The sequence below is a fragment of the Nicotiana tabacum genome, chromosome 1 (assembly GCF_000715075.1).
Source record: "Nicotiana tabacum cultivar K326 chromosome 1, ASM71507v2, whole genome shotgun sequence".
Lineage (NCBI taxonomy): Eukaryota > Viridiplantae > Streptophyta > Magnoliopsida > Solanales > Solanaceae > Nicotiana > Nicotiana tabacum.
Window position 1 is genome coordinate 47,670,147 of NC_134080.1, and position 11,182 is coordinate 47,681,328.

General features: G+C 36.0%; 1 protein-coding gene across 1 annotated transcript; it reads right to left on the bottom strand.

The window, feature by feature from the left end:
* Positions 1–1,209: 1,209 nt before the first annotated feature.
* LOC107817427 (omega-amidase, chloroplastic) lies at positions 1,210–10,894 on the bottom strand. Its single transcript, XM_016643259.2, has 10 exons — positions 10,548–10,894; positions 10,222–10,338; positions 9,287–9,511; positions 8,304–8,397; positions 7,972–8,046; positions 2,794–2,872; positions 2,624–2,639; positions 1,981–2,061; positions 1,751–1,833; positions 1,210–1,640 (listed from the first exon to the last, which is right to left on the bottom strand). Exons 1-10 carry the CDS (start codon positions 10,824–10,826, stop codon positions 1,562–1,564), a joined length of 1,128 nt encoding a protein of 375 aa, XP_016498745.1. The 5' UTR covers positions 10,827–10,894; the 3' UTR covers positions 1,210–1,561.
* Positions 10,895–11,182: the final 288 nt, after the last annotated feature.

Below are 11,182 nucleotides of genomic sequence, written 5' to 3' on the forward strand. Positions count from 1 at the left end.
TCTTCTTCTTCTTCTTCTTCTTCTTCTTCTTCTTCTGTTGCTGTTGGTGCTGCTATGGAACTTCAGTTCATGGGATGATTGCCATAAATATGTTTATCAGAGTATTTAAAAATAAATTATAAATAATTACAAATAAACTAAATAACTAGTTGTAACTATATTAGATGAGTAGATTCTTGGTGCATATGTTTGTTTGGGATCTTGGTTATCTATATTTTGACCCTTGTATTATCATTCCCTTTTCTTCTTCTTTCAAAGCTATGTAATAGTAAATTTAGACGACGTTACTTGTTGATGTAACCAATTAGTTCAGAGGCACGTTAGTTTCAGTTGCAAGATTTTTATTGAAATTGGTGACTTTACTGATCAGTGTATGATGATGAGTTATTAGATTTGTGCATACTCTCGTTTTCTTTTCTTGTTGCATAATTACAAACAAAATACAGATGACCAAGATCCCAAACAAACATAAATAGTGTTGAAATTTTTACAAATGAACTAAATAACTTCAGCCCTAGAGCTGAAGTTCGCCAGTTACAAAACAAAAACTTCGTCAGTTACAAAAACAAAAACTTCAGCTCGCTGAAGTTTGCTAGTTACAAAATAAAAACTTCAACACACTTAGTTCAGCACACTTGCTACTTCAGGCCCGCCTACTAGAATGCTGAAGTTTTGCGTGATTGTCTTTGCTACTTCAGCCTCGTATGCTGAAGTTATGCGAAAAAGCGGGTACGCTTGCAATTTGTTTTGCAAAGCGGGCACAAGTTAACACGTGACACAAAAAACAAGTATAGATGCAAATGGCCCCATTAATGTCCACTCTTACTTGATGGATTTCCTAGATAATTTGAAACCAGCCCAGGTTGTGGAATATTAAGGTACAGAACATCAATGTCGAAAATAATAGCTGTTTCATGGATATGTTTAGGACTAATCCATTTGCAAAGACAGTTTCCCCCGTCAACTCTAAAAATGAACAAATGACACTCTGTTTGGTCAAAGTTGATATTTCTAAAGCTGTGATAGCTTATAGATTGGTGCAAGATGAGATGTACCAGCAAGTAGGGTCACTGATGTCCTAGACAACAATTATATGATCTCCTATAGTTACATCTCGTGAAAAGCACATGTTTCCTTGAGATTGTTAACTAATCCCAAGTATCCTTTTCATCTTGACTTCCTGTTTATAAAATGCTTCAATGTAGCTTATTTAGGGAGCTTGATGTTGATTTCATTGACACAAGGGCAGTGCCGCAATTATATTCCAAACAGACATAGTACAATCACCAGAACAATACATGAACAATCGGTCTCCCTTATTGCACATAATGTCATTATCCTATAAGCAGAACATCCACCTTCTGCATCAGAATATGTTGCACATCCAAAGTTGAAGATTAAATTAAGGATGATTGACTAGAACTCTGACCATCAGCCACTATGGAAGAATTAGCAATCATCTTTTCTAGACATGATCCCCATCTCCATAGAACTTCAGTTCTCAAGCAAAACTATCAGGTTTTCATGTCATCATTACACTCCTTATGACACATAACTAGCATTACTGAGAACTTGACCTCTGTACATCTACCAACTGGTAAAGATCACCACGCCTTTGCTTCTCTAATGGAAGGTTTGTCCTGGATGTCAAATTTGCCAATGATTCATATGTTTACTGTAGAAGTCCCATAATAGTTGTAATTGCAAAGAACGTCAAAAGGAAACACGTAGTAGGTGCCTGGAATCTCACCTCCTCTGCTCAATTTGTGAATAGTCAATCTCCGAGATGATTATCGCCTCGTCATGTTCAGTCGTCGCCAGCACTTCTCCGAACTGCCACATATATACCAATTAATCATAGTAGTTACAACTAATGACACCCCTTCTCTTTGTACACGGAGAAGACTATTCTCTCTTTAAATCAGAGGATTCATTTGTTTATTTTCACAAGTCACAAGGACATAAAATATGATCACTTACTGGTCCAACTAATGTGGAATGCCCCCAAGCCACATATCCAGCACCAGCATCTCGAGCAGGTGAACATGTTGCGACATATAGCTGAAACAAGTATATTTATTTTTTACGACAAAGCATATAAAAATATTCAAGACCATTGTGTTTTTTTAAACTTTCAATAAAGACACCGATGCACAAGACCATTGCGAGTCATCTGAATGGTAAAGCTAGGTGCCCTAATTACAATTAGAGTTTGCTTCCAGTAAACTCATAGATTTACCTTTGCTGTAGCTACCCTTGCCCTGTTCCTTCTACTTATTGGGTTCCATTTTATTCCTTTTTAAACTCATTTCCAAGACAAAAAAGTTAAAGAGTCGATCCAAGTAGTGACAATGACTGAAAATATACAAACCCTGGATAAACATCTGTGTTTGTTCATCTTATCCTTTCCTGAGATATTTCATGCACCATATAGTAACGCAACACTTTCTCGGTTTATGTGGAAAACAAGGACATTATAAGGCGAAAACAGCTCAAGGTGTTAGGTATATTAACATGCAGAATAAAATGGTGCTGCACCAAAAAGGTGAGAAGCATCTCAAGCCTTTCACTTTTAAACCTTTTCTGGTCCAAAGGTTGTGATTATATAGGAACTCTGTTATACCTGATTATCAACTGCCCTGCATGAGAAAAAGGCACAGATTAGTAATGTCAGATGTGGCGCTATTGGAGTTGGGCTTATGAAGGATTTAACATAGATATTTTTTTCAATAAACAAATGACCTAGATGTTTAACAACAGAACAACTTCACCTAAAGAAGATATTCATATTACCTTGCCCTTTGCAGTAACTCCCAGTGCAGTGGTCCTGTAGTCATGTTGAATGCCCCAGGATAACAGATCAGGTGAGCACCTGGAATTCAATCATAGGATTCACTGACAAAGATAATGATAGTGGAGAAACTATTGATAAGCAGCCATGAGAAATTACCGATAAGCCGCCACTGTTGTTAGGCAGGATCCACGGTATTCTGCATAAACTACAATCATTTCATTTGCTATTTCAACTGATCCGGCATAGCATTCCTTTGGTTCATTTGTTCATTTTCCAAACAATTGGGGCATATGCAAGGACAGTGGACACTAAATGTACCGCAACAACACGATCTTTTATTTCCTCGCCCTTTTTTCCAATAGAAGCAGCTCCTCCAACACATGGCTATATCCAATTTGTGGGGAGGGCACCACCCAAATGTCTTAAGATTATCACTCCATCCAACTCTTTATTTAGGTTATCCATCATTATGTCCACTTTGTCCGGTAAAATAACAAAATTTTGAATGTATGCATCCCTCTGTGGGATAAAGACAGTGGTGCACCACCTCGGTAGGGAATATAAAGATTTATAAGCAAAGATATTAGATGCATGCTTGAAACATCTAAGAGATGTTTAATACACTTTCTGCAAAATGTTTCAAACATTTACAAGATATTTGAAAAGAATGAGCCTTACTGGATCATCTTTGAAATGGATCATGCCTTTCTTTTTCTAATCTTTCAAACCACTTCTTCATCCTCTCTATTGGATAATCTTTTCGCCGCAATTGAGGTATGGCTTCAAATGCCCAAGCCTACATTGTGTGACAATAAAATAAATAAAAAATTATATAAATAATACAAAATTAGAAATATTAAACAAGATTTATTTAGTTACCATGAATGCCAAAGGAAATCCGTAGAGACTATACGAGTCACTCTTAGATTGTTGATGCTCTTTCATAAATTAATCAATAGTCAAGCGGAAACTATTTCGGCCCCATGAATAATTGTCGAAAGTCTCTTCTGTAGAGGCCAATTTGACTGTATTTTCACGAACACCACAAGTTTTGGTCCTTTGCCAACAAAATGCAGTGAACAACCCAAATCAAGCATAGTGCATACTTGTATTTTTTTGGATTTGATCGACTCAAATATTGTTTTACAAGTCACAGGCCTATTTCCTTTGGTAATAAGTTGCCACATATCTTCACCATAAGAAGGTACTTTTCAATCTTCGAATTAGTGCAAGAATATCACAGTTGAGTCCAGTCAATATGGCAAACTCACGAAGGCCGGTAATCTTTTGCAATTAAACCATATAACTCGCGGATCTCCTCGCAGAACACTCTACGGAGTAGAAGGCCATGCACCATAGATGCCGGAATAGTGGCCTCTCAGGCAAATCTAAAAAGCGCCCGAAAGGACTAATCCTAAACTTGTTTTCGAGGCCCCTATCCTTCAACAAATTTCTGAACTCACCCAAGCTAATCTTAATGAGGATCTCACTGTGATCTTCTTGTTGAAGGTCTCATTATCATCCAAAAATGTCTTGAACTTGAACTGTCGAAGTTCCGACTGAAGCTTGAAGATTTCAACCTCGCAACTGCCATACTCATCTTTAGGCATCTCAACATGTATATCATTTAAAAATGTTGCTTAATAAAAGGCACAAGGGTAATCAATTTAATAATTAAAAAAAAACTCCCTATAGTCATTTTTACAAAGAAATGTTTGAAATATATTGAGCTTACCTAGAAGAGGCATTATCATTCTTTCTATTTTTTTTCTTCTTTCTGCCTCTTTTTCTTCTTCTCTTGAAGCTTTTTTTCTTTTGGTTTCAACATGAAATCTTTGTAGCGGTTGAAAGAGAAAGAAATAGAAGAGAAGACCTCTGGAGATGAAGATTTTATGTTGAAACCAAGAGAAAAAAAAGCTTTAAGAGAAGAAGAAGAGGAGACAGAAAGAAGAAAAAAGAGAAAGAATGATAATGCACCTTCTCAAGTTGTTGAGGTCAACTCAATATGTTTCAAATATATCTCTGTAAAATGATTGTAAAGAGATTTTTTTAATTATAAAATTGAGTATCCTTGTGCTTTTTAAAAATCAAAGTTTTTTAATCATGTACAAGTTGAGATGCCTAAAAATGAGGATGACAGTTGCGAGGTTGAAATCTTAAAGCTTCGCTCGGAACTTCCATAGTTCAAGTTCAAGACATTTTTGGATGATAATGAGACCTTCAACTGGAAGATCACAGTGAGATCCTCATTAGGATTAGCATGTATGGGTGAGTTCAGAAATTTGTTAAAGGATGCTGGATGAGGGCCTCGACAACAAGTTTAGGAGTAGTCCTATAAGGCACTTTTTGGATTTGCCTGGGAGGCCACTGTTTCATTCTCTATAGTGCATGGCCTTCTACCCCTTAGAGTGTTCTGCGAGAAGATCCAGGAGTTACGGCTGAATTACAAAAGATTACTAGTCCGATTTGGCCTTCGTGAGTTTGCCATAATGACAGGACTCAACTGTGGACATTCTTACACTAATTCGAAGATTGAAAAGTATCTTCTTGATGGTGAAGATTTGTAGCAACTTATTACCAAAGAGAAAAGGTATGTGACTTGTAAAATAGTGTTTGAGATGATCAAATCCAAATCCAAAAAAAAAAATACAAGTATGCACTATGTTTGATCTGGTTTGTTCATTGCATTTTTGTTGACAAAGGATCAGAACTGTAGTGTTCATGAAAATACAGTCAGATTGGCCTCCACAGAAAAGGCTTTTCTACAATTATCCATGGGAACGAAATAGTTTCTGGTTGACTGTTGATTATCTTATGAAAGATATGAAAGAGCATCAACAATCTAAGAGTGACTCATATAACTTCCAAGGATTTCCTTGGACATTCATGGTAACTAAATAAATCTTGTTCATTATTCCTATTTTTGTGTTATTTATATCATTTTCTATTTATTTTTTTATCACACAATATAGGCTTAGGCGTTTGAAGCCATGCCTCAATTGCAGCCAAAAAACTATCCAAAAGAGAGGACATCGCCGCGAATCAAGAGGTGGTTGTTTGAAAAGATAGAAAAAGGCAGGCCTAATCCATTTCAAATCAAAGATGATCCAATAAGGTTCATTCTGGTGGATGTTTCAAAGATGTTTGAAACATCTTTTAAACATTCTGTAGAAAGTGTTTTAAGCATCTATAGGATGTTTCAATCATGTCTCTAATATCTTTGCTTTGGGGTACACCCTTTTCTTTATCCTAGAAAGGCTGAAAAGAGGGAGGCTTATATCCAAAATCTTGTTATTTTACTCGACAAAGACGACATGATGATGGATAGCCTAAGTAAAGAGTTGGATGGAGTGACATACATGTTTGGGTGGTGCCTTTAAGATAGAGAAGGGTAGTGTGCAAACACCACAAATTGGAGATGACCATGTGGCGAGAGGATATGGTAGTACAGGAGAAAAATACGTTAGTGGAGATAGTAGAATAGGAGGAGGAGTAGTTCGTGACGATGGTGATGGTGCAGGAAAAGAACATTTTGGTTATGATGATGGCAAAACAATGCATTTTGATGATGATAATAGTAGGGAGAAGGTTTTTAGTTATGATGATGGTAGAGGAGCTGCTTTTATTGGAAAAAAGGGTGAGGAAATAAAAGATCCTATTGTTGCGGGTACATCTAGTGTCCACTGTCTCTAAATATACCCCAATTGTCTTGAAAAGGAAAGAGCAAATGAGAACAGGAGGAATGCTATGCAGGATTAGTTGAAAGAACAAATGAAAATAATGAAGTTTATGCACAAGTTTGTAACTCAATGAACAAAACACATAAACAATTAATAAGGTATGTCGAGAATTCCACAAAAGTGTGGCAATTAGGTTATGTTTCCCCGATAATATTAATTGCATGATATGTCTAAAACTAAATTAATCTATTTAATAATTGCATCCAATTACGATGACGCATTTACTCATGGTATCATGGTGCTTCCCAGTTCGCAATACTCAAGCCCTATAATCTTTCTGTTTATTTTGCAACTCTTATTCTCTTTCTTGTCGGTTCACTTCATCTTTTTATACACAATCATTTGTGAATAATCTTCTCGGAACTATTGTCGAGTGTTATTCACAGAACTAGAATTGAAATGTAAGCATGAACCTTTTGAAATGGTTAAGACCTGTCTCCTTTTAGGTTCTCCCAGTCTTCAGTGGATTTCCCACAAATATTCTGCAGGTCATATGACTGATAAGGAGAAAATTGATTGGTTCAATTCTTCTTTTCTTTTCTATTGGTTGTCGCCAAACTATAATTTTTCTAATGTTGCGGTTCATTAAATCGAGATTCTCTCCATAATGCCTCTCCATTCTAGATCATCTTTGCCTTGATACTGCTACTTATGAAGTAGGCCCTTGTCTCCCACCATATATAGGAGATAGCGTATACAGACTGAATAACTAGAACCAAGAGCTTCAGCAGTTAGATGAGCTGAATTTACGCTTTTTACTCCCAAATTCACCATACTGCACTGAACACGGATATGGACATGTATTTTTTCAATCAGTTGGTGTATGAGTTCTGAAAATTGTCAAAACATTTGCCTTTGGGACCTCTCCACAATGCATTCAAGAGTGACATTTTTCTTTTTCTTTTTCTTTTTCTTTTTCTTTTTGAGCAATTGCTTTCAAGAGTTATATTGTGAATAAATTATCAATTTCAGCAGTGAAAACAGAGGTGCTGTAAGTTGGTCTGGAATTCCTTGTGATGTACAAATTACTTAAGTTTAAGTCTCTAGGTCACTCTTTGCAAATGAATTGGAAGCTTCTGATGTGTACTTATTTCAAAGCATGCACAACGCTGAACCAAGGTTACAAACACTGGACCATATTTCAATGTCGTAATGAAACATGCGTTGTGTCATTATTAAATTGTCTACACACTCCTACTAGACCAGAAGTAAAGCAGTTGAACTCTTCTTTGGTATACAAGGTAATAGCTATGAACAATCATTGACTTCCTCTAATAAAGCCAAAGACATTACTCATTAGCATTACGGTGTAAATCATTAAAACACAACACATTATGCTGACATGAACTAGTATTAGGTTTAAAGAAAAAGTTTACATATATAAACAGTCAGCAATTCACAACTCCTTGCAGAAATCTAAAAAAGGAAAATACACACCTCTTGCTGCATATAGCATAGCCAATTCCTGAAAGCGAATGTCGTAGCAAATCCCTATACCAATTCGGCCAATCTCTGCAGAAATATAGTTATAATTATTTCTCAAACGCACTGGATGGATGCATCAATTAACTTAGAAATACAGAAAAGGAAATATTCATGCTCTTCAATGAAGCAGAAGACAATGTAACCAAATCTATCAAAATACGGAACATAAACAAGCAGTTAAAGTTATTATATTAACTGGAAGAACTTTCAGAACAGTGGAGCTGTCTCTAACACTATCTTATGAGTAATTTGGTTGATGCCAGAAAGTAAGATGGAGAAAATACCTGTATCCACAACAGTTGGAGTCTCTCCTGCTGTAAGCATCTTTGACTCCTTAAAGGTTATTTTACCAGGAATATCTATGTCAAAAAGATGTATCTGCAAAGACATCAATGCGTCAGAAATTTTGCAGAGTTCCCATCTTCTTGATTTTCCCAAAATACTACTAGATATGTTTTTTTGCTTGGTGACTAGACTTACTTAGCTAATGGGCACATGCCATTATGCAAGGCAAAAATTGGCATTTATAATTCTACTATTTTACTCCAACCCTATAACTCTGTGAACAGCTACAGAAATACTTCTATTCATATTAAAAAGGCTTACAACTGGACGACCGTGGACAGTTTATCGGTTGGACCCCGCGTCTATATTATTAGTTCCCGGACCTTTTATCGCAGAACGGTACTAAAATTAAGATTTCAGTAAAATCTAATGGAGTCCGAAATTTCAAAAGGATAAATAAAAATAAAACAAAATATAATGGAATTCCTCAAATGCAGAGAATAGGCAAAACTTGACTAATCTTAGTTTATTCTCTTATCTTTTTGCCCAAAAATTCTTTAATTAAACTCGAAAATCATCTATTCCGCCCAGATCACTGGGAGTACTCTTTTGAGTGTAAAATAACATTATCAAGATGCTTTTCAACCCAGAAAAGTACAAAAAAAAAGAACAAGACACCCCCCCCCAATATTTGTCAAATATAAGTTAGTAGTAATATTAAACAGAAAATTATGAGGGGCTGGAACAAGTAACACTCACAGATCTGTCACCAAGAAATAAACGTCTGACTACACTCTACAACATCATTCAATTTCTAAATCCGAAAACCAAGATTATACACTCTCAGAACCTTGTACTATTGAAGTTTATAGTTTACATAATTGATTGAGCATATGACAATCACTTCCTTAGTTTCTTCTAGATCTCAGTGGCAAAGCTAAAGCTACATGCCCTCACTACAACAAGAGAGGTATTTGCTTACCTTTCTGTGCTTAGCTTTCAACTTTCCATCAGCATCGAAAATGCAGCAAGTATTATACAACTTGTCCCCACTGCGTTCAGGTATAGAGCCTCCCACTATTGTGATCTTCAGAAGTCGAGCTACTTCAGAGAGCATGGCAGTTGATGGAGATGCATCAGAACCAGCATCAATGTCTTCAGCATAAATTGGGAAGCTATCATTTGAATATGGACTATTCCATATTTCCTAGCAAAAAGCAAAGCCCAATAGTAAGCTAAAATCAACTGCTGTAAACTTTCAATGGCAGTTAATACCCAAGCCATTGCAGAAAGGTCCGCTTCAGGTAGCAAAATCTACATAAGAAAACATCTCTTTGTTGCCTCAACATATGATTATGTCCAAATTCTTACCATAAACTAGGAAAGGACATGACGAGATACTCAAAGTGAATCTATATGTCATACGTAACAGCCCTCATACAAGATGAGACAATGGTACGCACATTTCCTCTCCACTAATGAATTGGAATAAAGATTACAAACACATTTAGATATATGAAAGAAGTGCAGCTTTCATAGGCATTTGCATGTTAATAGGGAGGCTAATTTAAGATTGAAACAGCAATAATATCTGGAACACAATTAGCTACGGTCATACAGTGTCCTATGTTGGTTGTATAAAGTGTTTCAAAAGAATTTTATAATGGCCTTGTCCTACTCTGCCCATTATCTTAAAATTTTGGATTGGATGCTCAGATAATTTGATGGTCACATCGATATATTAGGCTATTAGCCGTTGGAAATGTTAAGACTTTATAACTGAGTTGCTTACCCTAACGAACACTAAGTATGCATACCAAAATTTACAGTTGCGGCAATCAGACAGAGTATTACTACTGATATATGTATACGACAAGAAACAGATGCATTGAAAGAACAAATTATATGTGAACTCACAGGCAAAACAACAAGCTTAGCCCCCTTCTCAGCAGCCTCCTCAATTGCTGTTCGAGCATGAATAATATTCCTTTCCTTATCTGATGTCACTGCTAATTGACATAGCCCAATCTTAAACTGCTCATTCAACATCAAATTCACAAATCAAAAATGGATTAAACAAAATTCACCTATCAAATCAACTATTACCACAACTCAACTTAGGTGAGCGAGACAGGTAATTTTTAATTCAAATAAGTGAAGTTAAATTAACTAAACTATTCAAAGAAAAAATCACTTATACATGCACACAATTAATAAACACGCACAAAAAAAGGGGGGGAGACCTTTGTGATGGAAGGAGAGGGCAATTGGAGAGCGGTAGGAACCCTAGCTTGTTCAGGCATGAAAGAGGAAGCCATGGAAGAAACTGATGTAGTAAGGGTTGTACGTGCTGAAAACTGCAAATTGTTGCTTCGAGTGGTTGTACGATTTGGAATGATGTGAAAGGGACGATGGAGCAGGAGTGAGGGTGTAGGCCGTACGATGGACCGAGAAATGGAGGATCCAATCTGTGAAGAAGAAGAAGAAAGGGTTGAAGACAAGAAGACGAATCCAATTCTCATTTCAACTTCAATTTCTCTTTCATTTTCATTTTCTGTTCGAAGCCAAAGTTAATTCCACCGACTAAAATTACCAAATTATCCCCCATGTTTGTGATTCTTAACAATGGAGTCTTCTATGTGGCATGACTCAAAACACTTGTGTTGAGTATGGACTCTTGCGTGCACTTGATTTTTTTAACTAAAATTAAGGGGATATAACACCCACATGTGACACGAATTTTTATTTTGATATATACTCATTTGATCACAAAAAGGTTAGCATTATTATTATTATTATTATTATTATTATTATTATTATTATTATTATTACTATTATTTGAAGAGCTAAAAGATACTTCTTTAATTATTACTTTTAA